The sequence below is a fragment of the Lepidochelys kempii genome, chromosome 1 (genome assembly GCF_965140265.1).
Source record: "Lepidochelys kempii isolate rLepKem1 chromosome 1, rLepKem1.hap2, whole genome shotgun sequence".
Taxonomy (NCBI): domain Eukaryota; kingdom Metazoa; phylum Chordata; order Testudines; family Cheloniidae; genus Lepidochelys; species Lepidochelys kempii.
In genome coordinates this window covers 251,213,540-251,240,916 of record NC_133256.1, presented here as the reverse complement: position 1 = coordinate 251,240,916, position 27,377 = coordinate 251,213,540, and the positions used below count along the sequence as shown (strand labels likewise).

At 36.8% G+C, this 27,377-nt stretch overlaps 1 protein-coding gene across 4 annotated transcripts; it reads right to left on the bottom strand.

The window, feature by feature from the left end:
• Positions 1–1,637: 1,637 nt before the first annotated feature.
• Positions 1,638–26,059, bottom strand: HCFC2 (host cell factor C2). 4 transcript variants are annotated; one of them, XM_073323851.1, is made up of 16 exons: positions 25,858–26,059; positions 23,164–23,312; positions 22,547–22,707; positions 20,740–20,948; positions 20,068–20,152; positions 17,674–17,777; positions 15,157–15,345; positions 14,078–14,257; positions 13,295–13,344; positions 12,069–12,228; positions 11,097–11,297; positions 9,451–9,527; positions 8,457–8,597; positions 6,862–7,047; positions 5,562–5,847; positions 1,638–4,703 (listed from the first exon to the last, which is right to left on the bottom strand). In XM_073323851.1, the coding sequence occupies exons 1-16, from the start codon at positions 26,027–26,029 to the stop codon at positions 4,678–4,680; spliced, it is 2,376 nt and encodes a 791-aa protein (XP_073179952.1). In that variant the 5' UTR covers positions 26,030–26,059; the 3' UTR covers positions 1,638–4,677. The 4 variants fall into 4 exon arrangements, with proteins under 4 accessions (XP_073179952.1, XP_073179961.1, XP_073179970.1 ...); XM_073323860.1 differs by lacking the exon at positions 6,862–7,047; XM_073323842.1 differs by lacking the exon at positions 1,638–4,703 and having other exon boundaries at positions 4,710–5,847.
• Between the last annotated feature and the right edge of the window lie 1,318 nt (positions 26,060–27,377).

The window sequence follows — 27,377 nt, the reverse complement described above, 5'->3', positions numbered from 1 at the left end:
ATGGTCCCACGGGCCATAGTTTGCCCACCTCTGCCCTAGTGGCATTGAGGAAAGCGTAGTAACCTCACCTGCAGAATGAGTACATTTTCATTCCTCTGCAGCAGCAGCTGCCTTTGGTAGGAACATGTGTCTGGGCTGCTTACCACAATTCCTTACTTTATATGGAGGGAGGGGAGATCTTCTATTCCTGCCTATTATTCTGCTATAATTAAACCTGCTTATCCTTTCCCCCTACTTCTGTGATTCACTGCTGGCTACTTCCCATTAATGATGAATGAGGAGAGAAGTTGTGCAACAGACCAAGAAACTTCTTACCTGGTAATTTTTAGCAGCTTTTCTCCTCATTCAACTCCCCCCAGTAGACTGGTAAATGACGCTTACCAAATACAGCCCTTGAATGGAAGCCAGAAAAAATGCAAGAAGAGAGGAAGACCGCAAATAACATGGCAACAAACAGTTCTGAACGACATCAAGCACCTCAACATGAAATGGGAAGATCTGGAGAGAAGGGCAGTTGACAGGCAAGGATGGCAAATGTGGGGAGCCCAATGTGCAGCAAAGGAAGGGATGGACTAAGGTCTAAGGCTATAAGCACTATAAAAAACAAACTCATAATGGGTATTGACCAGGAAAAATTAAGTTCAGTGATAACCTAACCACTCATGGGTTTGGAGAACACCTAGTGAGTAGTACTGAATCATATACACATGGTCAATGCAATTATTGGGATGAGTCCCTCACTAACATCTTTTCTCACTGTGATGTGTCAATCTTTCAGTGCTTTGTTGTTTATTTATAAAGAGACCGTTAAAATATGCAGTTCAAACCACCTCTAAATGTCAGTGTCAAAACAACTTTTCTACACAGTCTTCAAAGTGTCCTGGAACCATCCAAGTCGAACAATCTTGAATAACTGGCAATACTAAGATACTTTTGTGGCACATCAAAACAGGGCTGATTGACAGATTAGTACTGTCAAGTGAACTGAAACAAACAGCTCAAGTCTGGCAAAAAAATTGTAGATATTTTTACCACTGAAAAAATATTTTAAAAGGACCCTGCTGCTAGTGCTTCCAAGTCAGAATGAGATGACTTGGCTTGGGAATCATTCCCTATTTTTGACCATAACACCTGAGGTTTGTTAATAAGCAAAAACAAAGGTATTTTAATCTTAACCGCAAAATGTGCATTGACAGAACATCTGCTGTTCGTTGGGAAACAAATATTTCTTACACAAGAAAGAAGAACTCAAATTTGGAAGTATTTTTTTAACTCTTTTGCTTTCAATAAATGACAACCTGCCTTTTTTAAAAAGGTTATTTCAGTCAGGACTAGGAAGAAGAAAAGACTTTTTAATTTACTCACATTCTATCTGTCTTTCCTTATCCAACTAATTTTCTTTGGGACAGGCAGAAGAGATGCATTTGAATAGTCCAGAAATTTCAAAATCTAAAATTGTTCTGGGGAAAGGTACTGTTGACATTCATGTCTGTATCATGATCATGCCCTCCTTCCTTGTACCTCTTAAAGCAAATTCTTAAGTTTAAAACCTAAAAAGACCAAATCGTTCAAAGGACTCTGACCTTTGAAATTTGTTCACAAATAGTTCTCAATTTAAAGTACCGACATACAACTCATTTTATAGGACAACCACTTTATTACAAAGAATAAACAATGCTTTGAAATAAGATATATTCAATTATTTTTTCATTGTACAAAACGTCCATTTTCTTTGTAGAGATCACTGCAGTAACAGGCCATAAAACTATAACCACCTCAAATCAACCATCCTGAAATACCGGTTAACAATAGTATCGTTAACTACATCTCCAAAGTTTCTGGCTTGGTCATCACGTGGTCTACTTCAAACTAAATTCAAAGATATTGCTATAATTACTTTAAAACACAAAATGTAGGTTCTCATTCATTTTATTTCAAATTTCACAAAAACATTCTTAAGTTGTTGCAATATCTGCCACAGCTAGCATAACTTTTCTACTTATGTAGTCAGAACTTTCATGAAAAGTCTATCAAACCCCTTGAAATTTCTACAAATTTGATATTGTACTCTGATCAATGTGGATGTTTTGTTTACATGTATTTTAACAACAACAAATACGGAATAATGAGAACTTCTGATGCAGTTTCTCAAACAGCTAATTTCAATCATATCAAATAAATTTAAAAACTGGAACAGACATCTCAGTATATTTGTGCAACATCTAGCTTATAAGCAAATAAAATGTTTCTCTAAGATGACACTTAGGTGGGATTTAGACATTTTGCAAGTACAGTTCTGAGAAGCAGACCTCAATGTGCATTTTCACAGTGTATATAACGTAATTTAATTTTAAAGTAAAACTGCGAAGCACGGAACAGGAGATTTGCATTTGTTCACTATTCAAACATTACCCAACTGGGATAACGGAAGAGAGTGAAAACTTACATAAAGCCAGCTGTAAGTACACTTACACAGAAATCATATTTTGATTAAAAATACCACAGTTCTACCTTTGGTCATCGTGACACATCCTTTAAAAAATAAAATGTGCAAAGTATATGAAACCAAGTGCAAAAACTCCATCCATGGACGTACCCAACAGATTTTATTCTTAAATAATATCACTAAAAATCACAACTACCAACCAACAAAAATCAAAGCCATAAATGTTTTCTAAAGGCATCTTTCACAGTACTAATAAGAAAAGCAAAGTTATACTTTTCTAGTTACAGCCTGCGTGTAAGTGGAGATTTTAGTTACTGGGTAGTGTCAAGGTCATAACTGATGAAGTAGACCATTATATTAAAGTTTTTAAGCCCATTTAACTTTGTCTGCAGGAAAAAACCCTACATAAAAATTCATGATGTGAATACTCAGCTTCAAATAAATCTGTTGAAATCAACACTATATGCACAAGGTTTTTTTCTTGTCAGGTTTTCTACTGTTATGAGTAGAACTATTTTTACTACTCTTATGTCACAACCGGTTCTACAATGAAGATTTGTAAAGTCCCCAGTGCTTTTACATGGCATCACAGATTGTGGCAGTGTTAAAAAGGCCGTACCAGCACTTCCATTATAAACTCTGACTTTTAGAAGTCTAAAGTTTGGCCATAAAATTTACTTCAGCATATTTGGGTTATCCAATCTTTTATTGAGAATCTTTTGCCAAATATCTATGCCCCCATTAAAAACCAAACCAAACCAAAACAGGTAAGTCCATTCTTAATTTTTAAGATTACATATTTACAGTACATGTTCTTAACACAAATGTAAGGGGAAAAGGCAAGTAATTCCACCTTGATGTATATTATTTTGGCATTGAAGGAAAAATTTAAAGTGCAAAGTATAAAACTTCATTGCACATGTGCAGTAACTCATTTTATAAAAATTATTAGATGCCTCAAAATCTATTCACCTAGTGGCCTCACACAATTCAGCCATTTTACTCTACACTTTGGTAAACAAATTATTTTTTTTAAATAAATAGCATTGAAATGTTTACATTTTTTCTATTACTGTGAACAAACATTTTCTTTAGCACAGGAATGGATCAACCTATTCCTAACAGCAGTGCTTTTTGAGCTAAATAACTATCTAATTAATGAAAAATTACTGATAAGTAAATGGGAGTATTGAACTGATTGCTTTACTTGTTTATTCTACCAAACAAGCAGTTATGAAGACTAACTGGAATAAATATGTCATAAGAATTAGCATATAATATGTGCAAAACTGCTTACCATGTATTTTGACTTTGGTTAAATTTTTAGACTAAAATATTTCAGAAATGTTATGGAAGCAACACAAGCGATTACAAACATAAGAATGAGGTACATTAAATTCTTATTAGTGCAAAAAGCAAGCATATGCTGGAAGCAAAGCATATGGATTTAAAAAATGGATGAATCCTCATGAAGGGTTTAATATTAGACCAGAGAGGTCTCTTTGTAAACATTAAGAATATTTACAGATTTAAGATTTGTACAACTTCAAAAGGATAATCCAACTAATAGTAGTGCATTTACATTACATTTATATTTTTCAAAACAGAAGTGACAGTTTCCTAGTATTTGCATATCTTCAGGGAATGCCTTTAAAGATTAAAATATTTGTTACAAATAGTAGAAAAATCATTTCTTTACAAAAAGTACATATATTAAAATATTCTATACATTTTAAGATACTATAATAAATGGAAATGTTTGCCTTGCACTCGGATACCACAGTGATGAATGTGGTATAAGAACTTCAACTGAACAGAGAAAACTTTGTAAAGCCTCATTATCTGTGCAATGACATTTCGACACGGGCAATCTACAAAATCTTTGAAAACTGGCACAAGTGGCAGATAATCTTGTGCACCTGCAGTTGTAACAAATTTAAATTCTGCTTCAAGTGTCAATTTCAGATTTAAAAGACAGTGATATTTAAAATTTTAATCAAAATGGTTGTTGATAGAAGGTAGTATCTAATTATTTGCCTTCACTATAAGAATTTCTGTATATGGTAGTTCAACCTGAACAAGGCTGCATAATGCTGATGTTTAAAATGTAAAAAAAAGTGTTCATATAAATTTAAGATAAAAACAATGCAAAAATAAAATATTTGGAGCATTTACAAAATATTACAAATGTTAAACACTACATTTATAACTTGAATTTTATTATGGTGCTTCTATTTTGAACTTGATGTTTTCATTTCTGTGAAAAGAAGGAGACACACTATTATCTATATGAAGTCACGGAACGTTTAAGTGGTCTGACACATTCAAACAGACCATATTCTTGAAGTTTGTATCTAGAGATTTCAGTATATAGATTATTGCCAAAACTCTCAAAGCAGGGCTGAAATAGTAAAACACCAAACTGAACTCTTCTACATTGTCTTCCCCCATATTAGAGAAACAGTTTTCAAGTGTGGACAACAGAGTTTTCTTATAGTTCACCTTTGGTTTGAGCCCTGCAATTGTTTTACTGGTTTAAATGTAAAAGCTAGAAAGTAGTAATGAGTGGCTCACTGTCCTCATAAGCCAAGACACGAACACAATTTTAGAAACCTTAAGAGAAAGCAGTGATTTCACTGCCCTTACTGGGTGAACAAAATCAGGGCACCTCATACAGAGGCAACAAATTACTCTCTCATTAAAGAGGAAAAAGGACAGAAGGAACCAATCAAAACAGTGGATGATACTAGTTAGTTGGCAGTGTCAGCAAGACAAAAATTTTGAAGTTGAAATGAAGCTAATTAGAATCTAAAGTTTGTTTGGGTTTTTTCTGTTAATGTATACCTGTGGGGTGAACCAATACATTGATTTAAGTTTTTTTTCCACTTTTCAGTTTTTACTTGTATCCAAATTAATAGAACAAGTTGTCTGAAAGTTTTAAGCTGAACTTAAAGACCAAATTTCTAAAAACTGTACAGATCATTCACGGAGAAGAGGTTTCCACATGCATGCTGCTGAGGAAAAATGGACTTAACAACAGAAAAATGGTTTGATAAATAGTTTTCTCATAGTGCAGATAAATCCCATTTAACACAACATTTGGTATCCACTTTACCTTGAAGCCATCGAACTTGTGTGGCTGGTCCATATCCTCTCTCATTCTTTGCAGAAATCCTGAACACTATAGCAGGTCTGGAGGTGTAATCAACATGGGCATTTGAAAGCTGTGCAGCAGTCACTACACATGATGTTTTAAGACCACAGTATATTTTCATAAATACAAGCTGATTTGGGTTTTCGTGTACTTGTGTGGTACGAATAGCTAAGTAAGCTGAATATTCCAAGATATTTCCAGAAGGTGAAACAGGTGGCTCCCATGAAAGATGAATACAGTCTACACTCTGGAGAAAAATTTGAAACATTATCTGCATAGTATCACAATGTGTTGAAACTCAACTGTCAATTAAGTACATTACATAAAGTTCCATTACCATTTAAGTGTGGTTATACTCTATGGAGAGTGAAAAGGCACAGTCTTATTCAGACCACCGGTCCTTATCTGCTTACTTTACTTACACAAGCATTTACTACCTTTTACTCTTGACAGCAATTCTGAGCTAAAACAGGTATGGAAAACAGAAAACTTCTACTCTGGCTTATGCAAAACAAACAAAGAGCAACACAAACACCGTGATTCTAGATGTACAAATAAGGGGATATTTTGGGGAATGAGGTTGTGTAAGTGTAAATAATGGAAGAAACTATTTAAAATGTATTATTGGTAAGATAACATAAGTCAGAAAAAGCAGAGACTGATTTTCAGATTCCAAGTTGAATTTGTTGGGCTGGCCATTAAAAAAACAAAAAAAACATCTTTTTATTTGTAAATGAACAAATTTAATACAGTCATTGAGACACAAATATTAAATTTCAATGTCATTTTAAGAACTTTTCAGAGCGACCAACATTTTAACAAGATTACTGCCTGATTTATAAAAAAAACATTCTAAAACATGACCAATTCTTTGGATCTTTTAACGTGTTGTTGTCAGGCCTTTTCTTTTAGGCTGCAAGCACCTCAGGACAGAGACAGTTTAACACAACACTAAACAAAGTCTGTACTGATCAGAGAACTGAAAAGTAAGTGTTACCTGGTAATAATATTTTCTGTCAACACCTCTATCTCAGTGTTAAGTGTCTGAATGTGGTTCTTAACAAAAAGGCCACACCAAAAAAAAAAAAAAAGTTACAGCAAGTAGAATTTACCCATCAACTTTTGACACTATATGATAGGACAGGGTTTTTTTGTTTGTTTGTTTTTGTGTTGTTTTTTTTAAAGTAAAAATCCCAGAAATTACCAGATTAGGTTTGGGAGTCAACACTACACAAAGTGAAATCCTAATCAGCTTTCTCACCTTGGTGATTCTGACCGTTGAAGGTGCCCCAGGAAAACCAGGAATGCAGGTTTTAAATTCATTGACTTTACTGAAAGGGCCTACACCACAGCCATTAATTGCAGCAACCCTGAACCTGTACACAGTGCCTGGAAAGAGATCCTGTTTTTTAAGTAAACTGTAGTCTGGGACATCTGTATTTTCCACCTGAAAATTTAAATAATGCAAAATTCAAGTAAATAAGTTTACCTATAAAACACTAAAAATCACACCTAACCTAATGAATTAGCAGGTGGCAGGATCAGCTTAAGAAAAAACTAAATTTAAAGTGATTTTAGAAGTGTGCGTGAACAGTATATACACAGTGGACCCCAGAAGTTAGGTCAAACTGTTATAAGGGCTAAGAGTAGCCCTTATAACAGAAGCATTTAAGAGAAATTTATAATCCCCATAAGAATAAAGAAATCCTCAGCTACAGTTTCACTGTGAAGTCTGCTCTGTTAAACAAGCCATAATATGCTGTATTCAGTGTGTTTTTTCATCTGATTATGGTCAGTGATAAAGGCAGGATACTGGACTAAACAGAAATTATTTGCTTTGGTAGGGAACACAGGGGTTGCCATACGTTGCTTTGTATTAGTGTCACAATTCTATTAGTTTTCTTAAAAAAATATATTTAGTTTGTTTAATTTCAGTAATTTACAAAAATTATACTAATTAAAGCACTGACCTACTGCAGAGGAATGATAGATAAGGTAAAAAACATTTAAAACTGTAATCCCTATTTTCACTTCCTGAAAAATGCTTTTTGATTGCTTTCTAGCATTAGTGTAAGTGATTTTTTTAATTTTATTTTATTTTTCGGACAGTGAAGGGAATGGCACAAGCAAGCTTTTTAAGTTATGCATTTGAAAAAAGGAACAGTCTTATGCCCAAGCTATTATATTTTGTCCATTAACTTTTTATTTCAGAAGTTGCTGTTTATAGTCATGAGCTATAACTTTGAATTGACATACAAATAAAGTTGAATAAATCTTAAAAGTCACTATGCTGCTAACCAATACAGAATTCATTCATTTGTTTAAGTAAGGACATGTGTAATGTCAAACAATGTTAATGAGTATTAAACAGTCACATTTAAAGGAGAAGAGACCTCAGTGAATAAGTTTCAAGGTTGTATTTAAAAACAGATACTATATTAAAAAATGTATAGCTAACCCACACAATTTCTTAATTTTGAAATCCAGTCGCAGGTTTCTACGTTTTCATACCTCCAGTGATCACACACAAAAAGTTCTTACTAGTTTGAAAATTTACCAGTTTGAGAGCTATTGCCTATGTAACACTGGCATAAAACTAGTAAAAACTTAAGTGCGCCTTCCCTATAATCATGCATTTTATTCGGCTGGTTGAAGATTTAGCCTCAGAAAAAGAACGTAAGTAAGCAAGATATCTGCCAGCATCCTGAATTAGGTTTAACTGTGGGTCCAGAACTCCTATTAGCACTAGCTCCTCCACAGTGTACCAAACCAGGAAATTCCCAAACCTTTAGTCTCAACCAGTTAATACACATGGGCAACACATTCCAAAATTAAGAACACACGAATAGCACTTACCTCGTTGGAGATGCTTGATTTTTCTTCTGGCAACAAATAGTACTGGCTCACCAAAGCACTACTGCTTTTAAAAATTCCCACATCGTACCACTGTCGTTCTCTTGTTTTCACTGTTGCCATCTGTCTTAGTGGAGTAGTTTTCTAATGTTTGAGGAACACATTATATAGACCACCCATACTTTAACATAAAAAAGTCACAGTTCATAAAACTAAAATATATGAAAAAAGAACTCCCAGTCACTCCAGTAAGTTACACTTTGTTGTACTTACAAAGAACAAATATACATTTATTACTCAAATGCAGTTAAAGTATTGAATGGTTAAACTTGTTAAAAACACTGGTATTTCCAAACACATGAGGTGGAAGGTATGCAGATAGTATGTGCCAAGACAGATATTTTACTAACATATTAGAAATACAAATAGACTGATGTTCTGATGCCATTTCTAAGAGTACTGCCCCAGAAAAGAGGTTCTTCTAGGAAGGACATTTGATTTTTTTGTCACCTCTAAAGGGGCAAGTAGTTCTATATTAGCTCATCTTGCAGTTCAAAAGGAACTTAATTAAATTACCTATAGGTTTGAAACTGTGCAGTATGCCTGATCTAAAGTATGCAAGACTACATACTTCTATTTTAATCAAAGTACTAATTACAGGATGCATTTATGACCCTATTAGGCATACCAGCTATATACACAGTTGTACTATACTGAGTGATAAGAAATGTGGTCCTAGAGTTGAAATGTAGTTCAGTTTCCTCCCACCTTTCCTGAGTAGTTGTTTCATTTACACTCTCTCATACCAAACCATTTGCAACACAGAAGTTATTTTTTGAGAGACTGGATACAACGTATAATTTTCATCTGTACCGTTCACCGCAACCTACTAAGCAATGCATCATGTTTTTCTTTCAAACAAAATATAACTATCTGGAGGGGCCTGACACTAAGAACAAAGATCATCATTCATTATTATGCAATATCACATACTTACAGATAAGTGCACAGTCAAGTTATTTGTTTGACCAGTGCTGACTTTGGTTGAAGGTATTATAAAAGTAGTTTCAGCAACTAGAAACAAGAATTATATTAAAAACATTAGTTCACATAAAACAATTGACATGTAAAGACAAATTCCATAGCTTATAAAATTTGTAAATGGATTTCAGTGACAAGTGTCTCTTGCAAAAGTCTATTCAGTATTTCAGACATAGTTTGGTATGTTTTACATGCAGTGCTATTTACAACCTGACAATTTTAATAGCTTTTTTAAACCAACTGTTGGTTTTAAATTTACAGAACAACTCTAAGGGTGTCCGGCGTTGCATGCCATTGCAGTTAAAATGGTAGCATCAATGGAGACTAGACCTACACAATTCTAAGGCAATGGCATTATTAATAGTTATGGCCTAGAGTCATATATAAATTCTGTTTACAACAATATTGGACTATACACAAACAAATCAGACTGGGGCAGAAATTGCCCACCCAGTATGAACAATCTAAATGTTAAACCTAGGCAATGAATAATTTTAAATGTATTGCTCATGCATAAGGCTAAAGTTTTGTCATGGTTATTTTTAGTAAAAGTCAGGGACAGGTTACGGGCTTCCGTAAATATTTATTGCCCGTGACTTGTCCCTGACTTTTACTCACTGTGACAAAATGGGGATGGAGGAAGATCCAGCACCCATGGCTTCCCACCCCCTCTGCTCCTGAGAGCGCCAGGGTTCCCCTAGGCTGGCTGAGAGTGCTGGAGTGCCCCCCACCGTCTGACAGCTCTACCTGCCGCCCCAGGGCTGAAGTTGAAAATGTCACAGAGGTCTCTGGAAGTCATACAACCTGAGCCTTACTCATTCATATCAGTACAGATCATGTGAGAACTCTAAACAAGGAATATAGAAAATAACCCACCAATTGGAAGAGAAAAAATAACTAATTCATTACATTATATAATTGTATTCAAGATTCAGACAACTCTAATTACTCCATTTGTATTCTGTGCTTACATGTCAAATTGTTAGAATAGTGCTTGTGTATGCAAGACATCACCAGCAGAGGGTCAACCAGTAGTTACTGCTCTCAGGCAATGGCAAATAGTTCATATTCACTTCCTTCTAGAAATTTTGTATTGGCATGGTTTATACATTGAGTTTACATTTCAGACATTTCAATCATACATTAGGAGGTGGTCAGTCTAAAATAATAAATGTGATTAATTTAATTTCATTTGTGGTATGAGGCTTCCAATTTGGAAAGAAATTAAGATGATCTGAAGTCACCATTTGAATATATTGCATTTTTAGCCAGAAAAACACTGGAGCGCGCAAATGTGCACAGGCACCAAAGTTCGTGGCTACCATTATCTAAAAGGTGGATTTTTGTCAACTAGTAACGAATATCTGTAGCACTTTTCACCCACACAAATCAAAATGGTTTACAAAGGTGCGTAAGGATTATCCTCACTTTAAAGTGAGACCAGCGCAGAGATCTTTCAGCTTGCTCAGTATCATCAATGCCTCAACCATTATTTCAATCCCAGCCACTATTCAAAGATTACAAAATTTCCCACCACACTAGAAGTTGGATGGCCTTAGATAAATATGGCTCAAAATACAGTATGTGAAACACATTTCAAACCTTCAGATTTTGAACTGAATGTTGTTAGTGAAGTTTCATCTTTAACAACTGCCCCATTTGTACTTGATGACTCAGTTTTAACAGCCTGCTGGGTTACCATAGTTTGTGTGCTGGAGACAGTACTGGATACAGAAGCATCAGGATTTACAGTTCGTATGTCCAAGTCACGTAATTCAGCTACATTTGCTGAAGTCTGAGGACCTGCAATATGAAAAATATTAACTCAACTTCAATATTGATGTCAACTGATAAATATCAGCCTAATCTAGATTTTTAGTCTGCTATAGGAATTGATGCTAGCCAGATCCACACTAGAATAAGTCTGGTTAGATCCCTGCCATACACCAACTTTGGTGTTATTTAATTAATATCAATTTCTCCCCCATACTAGTTGATATATTTACATAAAACACAAAAACACCTAACTATGGACAGGTACATAAGATGCTTCTTAGTTCCTCGACTGATAAAATCGGCCCATCTGATTAAATTCTGTTATTCTGCTAAGCATTAAATCTGGGAGGTAAAAATTTAAACCATTGATCTAAAAGCAATTCTTAGTAGCAAAAACATCTGCAACCTTGAAATCCTAAATTTTTGCCAGTCCATGCAATTTAAGTGACTAGGAATATTATAAACTGTAGAAGTTAGTTTCTCAGTTGATACTTTCTATGCCAATTTTCAACCTGTAGCAACAGACCTTTCTCTTGTAGAGAGCTATTGTCATATTGTCATTATGATGACAAGTATTTGTCATCATAATGACAGAAGTGAACACTTTATTCCTCTTAAAGCACAATAAACTAGGGACAAATTATGGTTTCATCTTTCCCCCCTGTTATAAATATGTACAGTAATAGATACTTTGTGAAAGGCTTAACTTAAAAAAAACCCCACAAATATTCTTACTTTGCTATATTTGCAAGATTTTAACTCTAACTTTTCTTTAGTCTCTACTGAATAAACTCTTACCTAAAGTGCACGCTGGCAAAAGTGAGGGGGCATTTGACTCTTTGAATCCTCTAGAATCTAGATGGTTTTTCTTTGTAGCTTCTTGTGTAACTATGTTTTCAGGTTCAGTAATATTTTCTTTAGCTTCTAGTTTTAATAATGAATTAGATGAAACTTGTACCTATCCAAAAAGAAAGCAATTGTTTGTTTACAATAATTGTTAGAGTTTACAATTTGAGCTGCAAACATTGCAAGGAAATGTTTGTTCATAAAATCTTTCCACTGGAATTTCAAATAAAGATGAAAGTAATTAAACTTGTAAAACATAAGCTTTTCACAAAGTCTAAATTTGATCTGATAGCGTCCTTGTAACATTCAAAGCTCTATTTTGGAGACCACTAGTATTCTTAAATGAAAGTACGTGATAACTTTTAATTTGCACATTTACTGTACATGTACAGTTTATTTGCAAATAATCACATAAAGTACAATTATGTAGGCTCAACTATATTCCAAAAAAGATTAAGACATATTAGAAATCCCCCCTCCATACTCATATCAACATATAGTATTATTAAAGAAAACTTGTATTTCATTAAGATCCCCAATTAGTCTTGAGGAACAAGTTGTAGTCTTTAAGTGTCTTCAATTTTTGATTCCACACAAGTTCGCCTGTTTTTAGAGGCCTTAAACAGTTATGACCTAATCTAGATTTTTTTGAAAGTTTAAGTCTTTTTAACCAGAATCTCTCTTTTAATGACCCTTCTTTTACTGGTAACAGCAGAAGGGAAGTCAGCTGTACACACTGCTATTCACAGGTTTCCAAAGGCCATATTAGGAGTCAACTGCTACTAACAGGCTTCCAAATACCATATTAGGAGCCTACTACAAAGAAAGGAATTTCACCAAGGCTCTAATAACGTAGCATATCCTCTCTGCCTCTCTGTACCCATTTTGCTGGGGCTTTGAGGACAAAGGAGATTTTCTTCTTGGTATCAGGCTCCCAGCTACCATAAAGTACTCAGTGCAACTGCAGCTTCCCTCTTGTATCAGCAACAATGGCTTTTCAAGACCCTCCATTCAATCAGGAAGTGAGGTAGCATCATTAGAACAGAAGTAATGTAATTAAGCAGTTAATTTTTTAGCTTAAAAATATTTCAGACTTTTTAAAATTGGCAAATTAGGGTGGGAAGTGAGACCATCACTAAAACTTTGTCCTGATTTGAGAATTTTCAGTTTACACTTACATTATTAGGAACCATGTGATTTGTTTGGCTGTGAAGATCCAGCTTGATTCCTGGAGGAAGGATGATAGTCATTGATTATAGACTTTGCTGCTGAGTAGAACCACCTTACAGGTAAACAAAAACAAATACCCATTGATTCTATGAAGCATTAAAATGCTTTATATGGAGTCTATTTTATCCCAGTGAGTGAGCGCCAGAGCAGTATGAAGGTGCTTTTGTGTAAATGAGAATCAGGCCCTTTGTCTTATTGTCAAAATCTCTGTTTCTACTTACAGTAGCACTAAGTCTGAAATGAAACTGTAAGAGCAAACAAAATCAATGGAAATCCTTTTCCCAATACCTTCTCCTTCAAGTCACATACAAATAGGATGTTAAACTTACCTTTGAACTCATTCCCCACTACTTCATGTACTGGCCAAAGTCGCAGCCAGATTTCAAGGTATCATAGCAAAGTACAAAATCCATTCTGAGCATGGATTCTATTTTCCTGCCTCATATCAAATGTTTCACTCTGTAAGACACTTCCAGGCTCATGAAGTTCTAGCTTACATCAAGGAACCACTCCATCATTCAGCCAACTCGGGGTCAGGAAGCACAAGGGTAGTTTAAAACGAGATTTTCAACTCTTGAGTTGCAGTGTGTGCACTCCCTAGGCACAGCCAAGGATTTGGGTCTTTATCTTACATTAATTTTAAAATGGATAGTTAAATATGTATCTATGTAAATATCTACAGGAACCTTTGTAGAAATGTAGTTTCATCTAAGGGAAATATTGCAGTATACCTTGTGAACTCAGCAGTGCAGTCTCAGGAACCACAGTTCCACCAGTCACCATAGGGGCTGGGGAGTCAGCATTTAACTGAAGAAGATATCCTTCAACTGTAGGAACTTCATCCCATTTTACTTGAAAAGAATTAGTTGTAGCTCTGATCAGCTGTACCTGCGATGGTGCTGATGGTTTCTCTAAAAGACACCAATTAAATACAATTGGAATATTTAAAGCTGCTCTTTCATTGCAGTTCAAATGATATTTCTGTAATGACAGTACATCAACGGTTCTCATTTCTCCAAATACATATGGCATAGGCTACGCGACAAAAAAGCATTTTTCAAACAAGTTATAAAATAAAGCCAGAAAATACTAAATTGTCTCTCTTGAGTGTCATACAAGGCACATTTTTTGAAGTCTCATGCCAGCAGAAAAATCAATGAGGTTTTAGGCTGCATATGCAGAGGCATCACTTCAAAGATCATGGATAACAGAGACTCCCTAGATAGCTTTATTGACAATGCACCTGAAAGACTGGTTTAAGTATCTCTAGCACTGAATGCAATTGGACAGAATTCAACAAAAATGGCTATGAAAAAATGTGAGAATATTATTGCTTCATTAAGCAACTAAGAGTGGAACACAACCTTTTACAAGTACCTGAAGCGTTCAAACACCAAATATAGCAATTGTTTAGTGTGGTGAAAGAGGTAGCCGCAACAATAAAGTGAAATTAAGGAAAATTTAAAGTGCACATCAGGAAAAAACTTACAAAATGTTTAGATAATATACTCTTTAGCATCTTGTACTCAAGAATCTTAGAGGTATTTTATTGAATTTAGCCTCATAAAACATCTTTGCACGCCTGTGGGATTTGAGGCCTGTGAAACAGAACATTGTTTTTCGCAGAAAGCCATAACAATAATCTTTAAATGAATCAACACTGAAACAATTTTTTACTAGAAAAACCTGAAATTTAAAAGTTCACTAAACTTGCTATAGATTAAAACTTCCAAGCAGGTATGATGCCAAGTTTCTATATTGTAGTAAGATGTACAACATATTATAGTACTTTTATTATGTTCTTACTCACCTGTATCTAAATACCAAAGGTCCTTGCAGCAAACTTGATTATTCCAAGCTTTTCTGTAACCATCTCTACCACTCCAGATGTACAGACGAGTGCCGACTGCCACAGCACAGTGTCCAGCTCTTGGCCCGGGTAACAAGTTCTTTTTGTCTTCCTGACAATCTGAGATTAGACCGATCCATTCCGTGGTATCTAGTAAGTGAAACTTGAAATAATCAGTACCATTCAATAAGTGTTTTCAAAACAAGAAATACAGATAATAATCCATCTAACTAGTCAAAGGGAAAGTGATTGTCTATGAGACTATACATGTGTTTACATTTACTCATTTGAATCATTAATGGTTTGAATATTCTCTAACCTCTGAAGTTAGACCAGATATCATCTACATTGCAGACAAGTCATTTGAGCCCCCACTCCCCCACTGATTTGTATCATATATGATCTACAAATGTGTCTCCTGGCAAACAAATATAATTGAAGCCATTTTCCTGATCTTTGGTTGCATCATGTGAAAATGTAGAGTAAAAAGGTATGGGTCCTAAGGTAGCTCAGTGTGCATAACTAAAAGGCAACAACCGTGTCTTAGAGTACAGGAATATAACAGAATACAGAACCTATTGGGGAGTTACCCCAGCATTGTTCTGTATTTACAATGCTGCTGACTTCTTACAACTAGGGCTGCTGATTAATCAGTTAACTCACGCAATTAACTTAAAAAAATTAATCGTGATTAATCGCAGTTTTAACTGCACTGTTCAATAATAGAATGCCAATTGAAATTTATTAAATATTTTGGATGTTTTTCTTCATTTTCATATATATTGTATTCTGTGTTGTAACTGAAATCAAAGTGCACATTATTTTTGCTTATAAATATTTGCACTGTGAAAATGATAAAAAATAGTATTTTTCAATTCACTTTATACAAGTACTGTAGTGCAATCTCTTTGTCGTGAAAGCGCAACTTAAAAATGTAGATTTTTTTTTGTTACATGACTGCACTCAAAAACAAAAGAACGTAAAACTTCAGCACCTACAAGTCCACTCAGTCCTACTTCTTGTTCAGCCAATCATTAAGACAAACAAGTTTGTTTACATTTAAGGGAGATAATGCTGCCCTCTTCTCACTTTCTGGTGATGTTGTAAATAAGAACAGGCATTTGCATGACACTTTTGTAGCCAGCATTGCAAGGTATTTACATGCCAGATATGCTAAACATTCGTATGCCCCTTCATGCTTCAGCATGATTCCTGAGGACATGCTTCCATGCTGACGACGCTCATTAAAAAGAAAAAAGCGTTAATTAAATTTGCGACTGAATGCCTTAGGGGAGAATTGTATGTCCCCTGCTCCGTTTTACTCACATTCTGCCATGTATTTCCTGTAATAGCAGTCTCGGATGATGACCCAGCATGTTGTCCATTTTAAGAACACTTTCACTACAGATTACACAAAATGCAAAGGTACCAATATGAGATTTCTAAAGATAGCTACAGCACGGTTTAAAAATCTGAAGTGCCTTCCAAAATCTGAGAGGGACGAGGTGTTCAGCTTGCTTTCAGACTAACACTCCAATGTGGAAACTACAGACCCCAAACCACCAGAAGAGAAAATCAATCTTCTGCTGGTGGCATCTGACTCAGCTAATGAAAATGAACATGTGTTGGTCCACACTGCTTTGGATTATTATCAAGAAGAACCCGTCATTACCATGGATGCATATCTTCTGGAATGGTGGTTGACACGTGAAGGGACATGTGAATCTTTAGCATATCTGGCACGTAAATATCTTGCGATGCCAGCTACAACAGTAACATGAGAACATCTGTTCTCACTTTCTGACACTGTAAACGAGAAGCGGGTAGCATTATCTCCTGCAAATATAAACAAATTTGTTTGTCTGAGTGATTGGCTGAGCAAGAAGTAGGACTGAGTGGACTTACAGGCGCTAAAATTTTACAATGTTTTATTTTTGAATACAAGTTTTTTTGTACATAATTCTATATTTGTAAGTTCAACTTTCATGATGAAGAGATTGCACTACAGTACTCATATTAGGTGAATTGAAAAACCACTATTTCTTTTGTTTTTTTACAGTGCAAATACTTGTAATCAAAAATAAATATTAAGTGAGCACTGTACACTTTGTATTCTGTGTTGTAATTGAAATCAGTATATTTGAAAATGTAGAAAACATCCAAAAATATGTAAATAAATGGTATTCTATTGTTTAACAGTGTGATTAATCACACATTTAATCACAATTAATTTTTTTAATTGCTTGACAGCCCTATTTACAAACATGACATCTGTTATCCAGAAAGTATTTTTCATGAATTAAATGTACACCCAGATCAGTGGAGAGCTTGAGAGTAAAACATGTGCCAGGTGGGATGTGAAACTGGTGTCTAGTTCTAAAGTCACCTAAGACTATTTTTTAAGACTTTACTCATAGGTTTACATCTGTTAAAACAAGTGTTCAATTTATCATTATCAAAAAGGGCAGAAACACTAACCCAAATTTAGATAAGAAAATGAACTGGTACACTTCCATTCACCATCACAAGCAGAAATCTCATCCTCCACTGTCTGTGGAACCCATCCACCAAAAACATACATTCTAAAAATAAGGGAAGAAGGATGGGGAAAAAAAAAAAGACAAAGCTAATTAACAGTGTTCCCAGGCCTGTTGCATCGTTCCATCTCATTATATACTCCATGACAAAACAGAATATTTACAGGACTTCAGTGTCTCAATCGTAGTTTACAAGAGTTTGTTTATGCCCCACAATCTCTTTCTAATCGCTGCTGTTACAGGTCTATAGATATCAAAAGTGTTGAGCAAAATAACTACGAGAAATATTCCACATTAATACACCTCTGGCATATTTCTTATCTCAATAAAGGCAACTGAAACTGCTAGGTATTTAGAAGTTAAAAATCTAAAGTAAAAACACAACTTCTACAGCCCTTCCATGTATTGTTCACAACAGACCATTTTAAAAGACTATCAGATATCAGAATTAGAAATGTGTTGTATGAAATACAATCTGCTTTTAGGAATAAAAAAAATCAAAAGTTGTGATCTTGTCTCAGAGGGCACTCTTCTTCTTCCCCCACCCCATATATACAACCTGTAAGGTGATATAAATTGGAAGCAAATATATTTACTTTGATAAAGCTATCTGATGGACTGAGTTATGCTACTTGGTAGAAGAGTAATCTAGGGCAGTGGTTCTCAATCAGGGGTACACATACCACCGGTAGTACTCAGAAGTCTTCCAGAGGTACATCAACTCATCTATATATTTGCCTAGTTTTACAACAGGCTACATAAAAAGCGCTGGCAAAATCAGTTCAAACTAAAATTTCATACAACTTGCTTATACTGCTCTATATACTATGCACTGAAATATAAGTAAAATATTTATATTCCAATTGATTTATTTTATAATTTTATGGTAAACATGAGAATGTAAGCAATTTTTCAGTAAGAGTGTGCTGTGACACTTTTGTATTTTTATGTCTGATTTTGTAAGCAAGTAGTTTTTAAGTAAGATGAAACGGGGTATGCAAGACAAATCAGACTCCTGAAAGGAGTACAGTAGTTCGGAAAGGTTGAGAGCCACTGATCTAGAGGGTAAAAGAACATACAGCAATTTTCCATGTTTTAAGTATTATTTTGTATAGTTATACAAAGGGAGCAGGGAAAGAATTAGATACATGCATGACTCAGTCTGATTACATGATTCAGAATACAGAATTCAGTTCTGTTGATGGAAGTTTATGGGGTTGCGTGTGTGCGCGCAAACATGCGCGCTCCTGTGCGTATATATTTCCACAGCACTTTGATGGCCTATGAAACGAAAGAGTAATGATCAAGCTCTACCTCTCCCCCTAAATTGTTATCAGCAGTATTGCCTGGAAAAATCTATTCAAGCTAAATGTTATAGATACTACTAAGTAACATCAGTCTTTTTAAAAATATCACTCTAAAGTAAAGCATTTCAACGTACACTCCCCCCCCACCCCCCCGACTCCCTACTATCATTCAGTATCTGGAATGTTTCTCTCCCACTTCTTTCTTCAGCTCCAGCATATTACAATATTGAAGTTCCTACAGAGTAATAGAATGACCCATCTTTCAGATGATTTTATGTGTTACCATATGTTCAAATATCACACTACCCTGTTTTATGGATTATCATTCTGCATTTGCAAAAGCGCATGGGTGGTTATTTACATGTATTAAAAGCCATCTCTATTTTCATGAATTTTTGAAATTTGTTAAATGTTATGGCTTGAGGTAAAAAGCAGTGAAGTTAATACAGAAGACTATGTGCCTACTACTGAAAGAGCTTTAAAACTACAGTCTACCAATAAACAGATCCGAGAAATTACCAACCAGCAGCTCGTCTCCACTAGAACTAGAAGGATGCGTTGGGCATATTTGGGACATGTACTCCGGATGCCAATATGCAGGCTCCCACATGATGCTGTTAAGTGGAAGCCAACTGGTGTGAGGAAATGAGGGTGGCCAAAAGAAACCTTAAGACCACCCTTTACCAGAAGAGTTGATTTCAATACCACAGAGCAGACAGAAGCAGCAGCTAATGACAGAGAGGAATGGAAGAGACTAGTTTCTGCCCTGTGCACCAACATTAGCGTGAGAAGGATGTAATAATAGTAGTAATACTACTAAAATTCACTAACAGCCTTAATTTAGATGATGGCATATTGCTATCTCCATAGATTCCACGAAAGCACAACATCCAGAAGAGCATTCCACAAGGCCAAAGCTGTTTATGTTGTACAGTGGTGGGTAAGGGTAATCCAACACAGAAACACTATATTGTCATTCTCCTACTAGGTGTACCTTTCTATAGTTGAGCTTTTAACAACAGACATACTTGTTTCCTATTACATTAGCTGTATGGAGACTGCGAGGAAGTGGCACCGTCCCCTTAGTTTCTGGTCTTGACCAGGTCATGGTTTCTAAAAAAAAAAAAGATAGCAGCATTTCAGTAGAGTAATAAATATATTCGATACAGCGATTTGTGCATATCACTTCCTAGATTTCAGGAAATACTGTGCATGTACCTACTATTAATTAGATTTTAACAAAGCAAGAAGGTAGCCCCTTTCAAGCTAATTTCTATCTTCATATTTATAGTTTTTTAGTAACTTCACACTAAGATGATTTTTATGTTAACTGTCCTTTTCAGATTTATATAATAGGTTGACAAACCTGTTTACCAATTTGAAATTGAGATTATAATCCCAATTTCACTAAGGCTACTCAATTTTTAATTATTTTGGTAAGAATATTTAAGATTTCCTAGTAAAACCAATGATCTCGGTGTGCAAGTGAACGTTGCAGCATGTTAGTGGTAAAAGTAATAGTCATAGAAATCTGACACATTTTGTGCCACTGAATAAAATGGCATTAAGACTATACACTGGATGTCATTAAATCATGTGTTAACTACAATTATATATCAGATCACTAATTGTCATAGGGTTTCACTTTTCCTCAACACCAGACATGCACTTCAGCTGATTCACACACTGACTGAACTCACCTATGTCAAGCTCCCAAAGGTCATTAAGTCGACAGCCACACATCCCTCCAAAAATATACATCTTTGGATTTCCCAAATCTTTTCTGCAATACACAATGGCTGTGTGGGATTCTCGAGGAGAAGGCAAGATCCCTTTGGTCATTGGAATGCTCCAGCCTATGACTCCAGAACCATGTTGCAGCTCCAGTTCATAGAAATCATTTAAATATCTAGTGTAAAATTAGGAAGATATTGAAAAATATAACTGAAGGATTATAAAAGGGAACATTGGTGCATTTTAGACCCCGCCCAGCACTTTTACTTTTTTCAAAAGGTTATCATAGCAGACAGCTATAATGATTTTATTTTTACAGTATCCATCAAACGTTTGATGGTAGGGGCCGTACAAACAGAATAAAAACAAACTCCACAAAATAGCATCCTTTTTAAACACAAGCAAAAAAGAGGAAGGTCCAATTTATAAAAAGGAAGCTAAACATAGGGCCAGTATTCGTTTTAAAAAGTAGGTTTTAAAAATACTGAGATGATATTTAAATGTAAGGAGGGACAAAGTATGGGCAGATTTCAGGCACAAACTGTACATCGAAGAAAGTCTGCTTTCATTCCATTTTTGATATCTGGCATTCCACAAAAAAGCCATATTCAAAAGTGACACCAAGATTCTTAGCATGATTCAAATTTCCTCAGCAACTGAAGAGCGACTTGCTAAGCTGTAAATGATAAATACCCTATGATATGGTGCATCAGCAGAATATGAGCAGAATGCCCTCAGGTTGGTCAGTGAAGAGGGAATTCACCATTTATTGTTGAATTAAATGAAATCCACTTATTGCAAGTTACTTTTAGAGAACTGTCTGAGTTCTGATACTTGTTTCAGTCAAATCTTGTTTAATAGGGAGAAGAGAGTTTTGGCACATTACTGCAGCTAGCCAGTTGCAAGTGGTCTTAACTGCCATTCACTGTGGGGGAAAAAGTATTTTCAGCTTTGGTATCCTATGTGTGTTGATTTAAAATTAACTGTACTTTGAAGTGTTTGTATATGCAGCACATTCCATGGTTCTCCGCAACATTTTGTGAACAAAATCTTCCAACCCAAATCCATTGAAGCAGGAAGACTCATGGGAACTTCCATTAAAGTAATTTAAATTAAAAAATACTACTCGCATGCCAAAGCACTGTATAAAGATATGTAAGGGTATAGCTACATTGTAATTAAACACCTGTGGCTGGTCCATATCAGCTGAATCGTGCTTGTGGGTCTCTGGCTAAGGGGTTGTTTAATTGCAGTGCAGAAGTTCAGGCTTGGGGTGGAGCCCAGGCTCTGGAACCCTCCCAGCCTGCAGGATGCCAGAGCCCAAGCTCCAGTCTGAGCCAAGGCACCTACATCACAATTAAACAGCCCTGAGCCTGAGTCCCAGTCAGTTGACATGTTCAGCAGCAAGTGTTTAATTGCAGTGTAGACAGAGAAACATCAGATGACCTTTTTGGGTACCAGGAGATCGAAGGTAAGAGACTACTGTTCAGAAATTTAGTAGCTAATCCTGGAATTCTGCAAAACGGCACTCTATTTAGCTTCCACTGCAAATATGTCAGAGTTTCGAACCAGTTATCCCTGCAACAAGCCTAATGGGAAGACTATAGCAAAGCCCCTTTATTGCGCAAAGACTATCTAACATGCATTTCTAGTAATTCCATCACTATCATCTGGGACATGAAAAAAATTTCTTCTAACCCTTCAGAAGCTTTTTTGGTTTGTGTCTTGTTACATCTATTATTTACATATTTTGATCAAACACAATCAGCATACCTGGGAATGTTATTGTTTGAATCTTCACTTTCATTTGCCAGGCCACCAAATAAATAACACTTGTTACCATATAAAGAAAAGCTGTGGCCAAGTCGAGGACAAGGTGGTGAACCAACAGACGGAGACTGAGGTTTTACTTTTTTCCACAGCCATCGACTTGCCTTAAAGGGGGCAGGGGGAGGGAAAAAAGACAACTTCAGAAATCAAATCTGCTCACATACTATCAATAAAGTGTAATTTGAGAATCAAGATATCATCATGGACTATTCTTTGCATATTTTCTGTATAATCTTTAGTTGAGTATTAATTTATTGAATATTTCCTGATACCCTCCAAAATCTAACAGGAATAAAGTTAAGTAACAACTGATAATAAATTAATGAAGTAAAACCTAATGACATTAAACATTTTCATTTTATGTTCCATTTTCAAGATTTAGTTCTTCTCTCCTCAACAGAACACACAATGCTCATCCATGCCAGCTTTCTGAGAGCCGCAGCCTATCAGATCATGCCAAACTCAATGTATTATTTCACTTAAATAGAAGCAGAATCTGCTGCATTTATCCATTTTGCTAAAAATCTTTAAAACTGAAAGGTCTTTATTGCGTTTCTTACCTGTAATTCATATAAATCATTACTGTATCTTCCATATTCAACCATTCCTCCGAACACTAGTATTCTGGTGCCATCGCAGACAAATCCATGGGCTGCACAGCCTGGAGGAATATCTCCTCTAACAGCAGGAAGAAACCACTGATTTGTAGCTATAGTATAAAAAAAAAATTTTAACACCCAGAGGGAATTGATGCTCCTTTAACAACTCTGCCATCAAAAGAGGGACACACAAGAGACACTTTTTCTTCTTTACTGACTGTAGGTGGCTCTCAATAGGAAAGGATAACAATAAAGAGGTTATAAAATAAAAAGCAAGTCAATCGACGGAACCACCACCACATTGATCACTGCTCTGTGAAACAGGTGTTACTGAACATAAACACTGGCAAGTCAAGTGTAATTAGTCAGGCCAAAAAAGAATCTGCACAGCAACAAGCAAAAGACATAAAAATCTAACAGTAAAATTTTTTAAGCACATCAGAAACAGGAAGCCTGCCAAACAATCAGTGGGGCTACTGTACGATCAAGGTGCTAAAGAAGCACTCAAGGAAGACAAGGCCATTGCAGAGAAGTTAAATGAATTGTTTATATCAGTCTTCACTGCAGAGGATGTGATGGAGATTCTCATACCTGAGACATTCTTTTTAGATGACAGATATGTGGAACTGTCCCAGACAGAGCATACAAGGTCAAAGTGGGTAACTGTCCTGCCCAAGCTCTCACAATGAGTCACTGGCAGATTCAATAGTAGTAGTTCTGGCTTCCTCTACAGTTATAAAAGAAAAGGAGTACTTGTGGCACCTTAGAGACTAACAAATTTATTTGAGCATAAGCTTTCGTAAGCTTATGCTCAAATAAATTTGTTAGTCTCTAAGGTGCCACAAGTACTCCTTTTCTTTTATAACTGTAGAGGAAGCCACAAAGTGGCTGTTAGTCTGTATTCGCAAAAGAAAAGGAGTACTTGTGGCACCTTAGAGACTAACACGGCTGCTACTCTACAGTTATACTAAGTTCTAGATCACACACTCTCTGCCCCTGTCAACACTAGAGAACCTTTTGAAAAAATTTCCATTATTGCCAACACCAGTTCAGATTAATCGAATTTAGCAACATTCAGAGTTTTAATGCAGATGTGGTTTCCATTACTAACACTGTCTTTAGCGCTATGTCATCTAGCCCTGCTATGACAAAGTCTTGCTAGATTGGTGCAGAAATTGAATTAATGTTAACAACTGCAGGGAATTCTTCACAATTATCCCTAGTGAAGACATGGCCCAGGTAACTAGTAAAAGTCTCTCACACTGGTCATACTCACTAACTTCCACACTGACTCCTCCCAAAGAAAAGACATCTTTCTACTGTCACAATGAAATAAAGGTCAAAGTCACATACCCTTTTACTACCATAAAGTGTTTTAAAGGGACACTATCAATTTGACATCTAGTCAGTGTTAAAAAGTTTCATTATATTTACCCCAAACAGTAATACATGTACATTTAAATTTTCTTATTGTAAATATTTTTCTCCCCTTTGGCCGTCAGCTTCCACACACACACACACACACACTCACAAACAATAGGGGAAACTAATTCTGCAAGAAATACAGTAAATACACAAAGTAAAATGTAAACAACACTTTCCCCAATCATATGTTATTTATAAGAATATGGTAGATTAAGACATTTTAAAAAGTGGGGTTTTTAAACTGACTGCATCTGTTTCAGTGTAGCAAAGTCATATCTGCAAGCTGGTATGGAAAAATTTTGCTCAGAAGAAAATCTAACATTTCTCCTCTGAATGAACTACCTTCAAAATATTTTCACAATCCTGACTTCAGCTAAAATGCAGTCACAAAAATCATACAACCATTTCTTTGCTATTTATATATGTTTCTATAGTACTTAAATTTGGAGAGGGAAAATGATGGTCTAGCTCTCATTTTCTCAACTTGGGTGTCCTTTAATTCTTATCCCAACCAGCAGTAGCGAAAATTCATTTGTATGGAACAGCCTACCTAGTCCCCATCTTAGGTCACGCACTGAAATTCTACACAACTATCCCAGTTGGAGGGGATTCTGTGCAGTGTTTCAGCATCTAATATTTTATGAATAAAATTAATCTTCAGGAGTTGCTGTCTGAAAAAACTCCCAATGCAGCCACATTCACTTTGCTAACCCAGATCCATTTCTCTTCATATTCAATGCCCTGAGTTGCCACCAGAAGGAACAAGTGGGATTTGGCAGATGAAGGAGAGACAAGAGAAATAAACTGGTCTCCACTTGCTCAACAGGCACCTTCTCAGTCAATTCCATCCAATCCTTCCGATCTAAAGAGGAGGCTATGACAGATTCACACCTAGGGACGTAACTTCCTTTGCCTTAGAAGAGGCAGTAAATCCAGCCTCGGCATTCAAATGCTGGCACAACGCCAGCGGGACCCAAATCTAGGGCAGATGTTTCTCTCAGCGGCCTGCAGCACAGACAACAGCAGCTGCCGCCAGACACCCAGGGCTGGAAGCCCACGTCCCACAGAAATCAGCGGAGCAGGGATAGAAAACATCCCTCCCGAGCCCTCCCCCCCGTGCACCTCCCCCTCCCCCCATATGCACCCGCACTCATGGCTCCCTTGGGAGATGAGCCCAGCCCGGCCGTGGCGGCGGCTCCTGACCCGTCCCCCACGGGCCGCGCCCCATACCCGTGTTGTAGACGTGCAGCTCGTCCGCGATGCCCTCGTTGCCGCCCCCGAAGATGATCACCAGCTCGCGGATGGCCACGGCGCGGTGTCCGTGGCGGGAGCGGGGCACCGGCCCGGTGGAGGAAGGGACCCGCCTCCAACTCAGGCCAGCAGCGGCGGCGGCCGCCGCCATCTTGCCGCCACTCCCACAATGCACCGCGCGGGCGAGGGGTGGCCGCGGGGGGGGGGGCGAGAAGAGGAGGTGTTTGGGCTGCGCGCGCAGCAGCGGCAGCGAGGGAACGTCCCTTCGGTTGCGTCGGACACACGCCGGCGTAGAGTGTGGGGCGGGAAACTGCTCCCTGCTGGGCTGTGGTGCCTGTGAAAGAACAGGAGGACTTGTGGCACCTGAGAGAGACGAGCAAATTTATTTGAGCATAAGCTTTCGTGAGCTACAGCTCACTTCATAGGAATGCATCGGATGCAGTGAGCTGTAGCTCACGACAGCTTATGCTCAAATAAATGTGTTAGTCTCTCAGGTGCCACAAGTCCTCCTGTTCTTTTTGCGAATACAGACTAACACGGCTGCTACTCTGAAAGCTGTGCTGCCTGTAGCGGTTACTGATGGGTAACAGAGTGTAAGAAACTGCTATTGTAAACAGCTTTTACCTGAGGTAGCAAATGCCTACAGATAGCAATGTGTCCCCTGCACTCAGGGCAGGATAAAGTATTATCACAGAATCATAGGGATCTCCGAGAAGTCATCTAGTCCAGTCCCCTGCACTCAAGGCAGGACTAAGTGTTATCTAGACTAGACCATCCCTGACAGGTGTTTGTTCAACTTGCTCTTAAATATCCCCAATGATAGAGATTCCACAACCTCCCTAGGCAATTTATTCCAGAGTTTAACCACCCTGACAGTTGGGCAGTTTTTCCTAATGGCCAACCTAAACGGCCCTTGCTGTAATTTAAGCCCATTGCTTCTTGTCCTATCCTCAGAGGTTATGAAGAACAATTTCTCTCCCTCCTCCTTGTAACAACCTTTTATGTACTTGAAAATTGTTATCACATCCCCTCTCAATCTTCTCTTCTCCAGACTAAACAAACCCAATTTTGTCAGTCTTCCCTCACAGGTCATGTTTTCTAGACCTTTAATAATTTTTGGTGCTCTTCTCTGAACTTTCTCCAATTTGTCCACATCTTTCCTGAATTGTGGCATCCAGAACTGGACACAGTACTCCATTTTGAGGCCTAATCAATGTGGAACAGAGCGGAAGAATTACTTCTCATGTCTTGCTTATGACACTCCTGCTAATACATCCCAGGATTACGTTCCCTTTTTTTGCAGTAGGGTTACGCTGTTAACTCATATTTAGCTTGTGATGCACTGTGACCCCCCCCTATTCCTTCCCGCAGTACTCCTTCCTAGGAAGTCATTTCCTTCCTAAATGGAGTACTTTGCATTTGTCCTTATTGAATTTCATCCTATTTACTTCAGACCATTTCTCCAGATCATTTTGAATTTTAACCCTATCTTCCAAAAC

Excerpts from the sequence above, each read along its gene's own strand:
- HCFC2 (XM_073323842.1), bottom strand. The coding sequence starts at position 26,029 with ATGGCGGCGGCCGCCGCCGCTGCTGGCCTGAGTTGGAGGCGGGTCCCT. Across the intron at positions 22,708-23,163 it reads ATGATTTATATGAATTACAG|GCAAGTCGATGGCTGTGGAA; the intron begins GTAAGAAACGCA and ends GCCCCCTTTAAG. Across the intron at positions 5,848-6,861 it reads CAACGGTCAGAATCACCAAG|AGTGTAGACTGTATTCATCT; the intron begins GTGAGAAAGCTG and ends ATTTTTCTCCAG.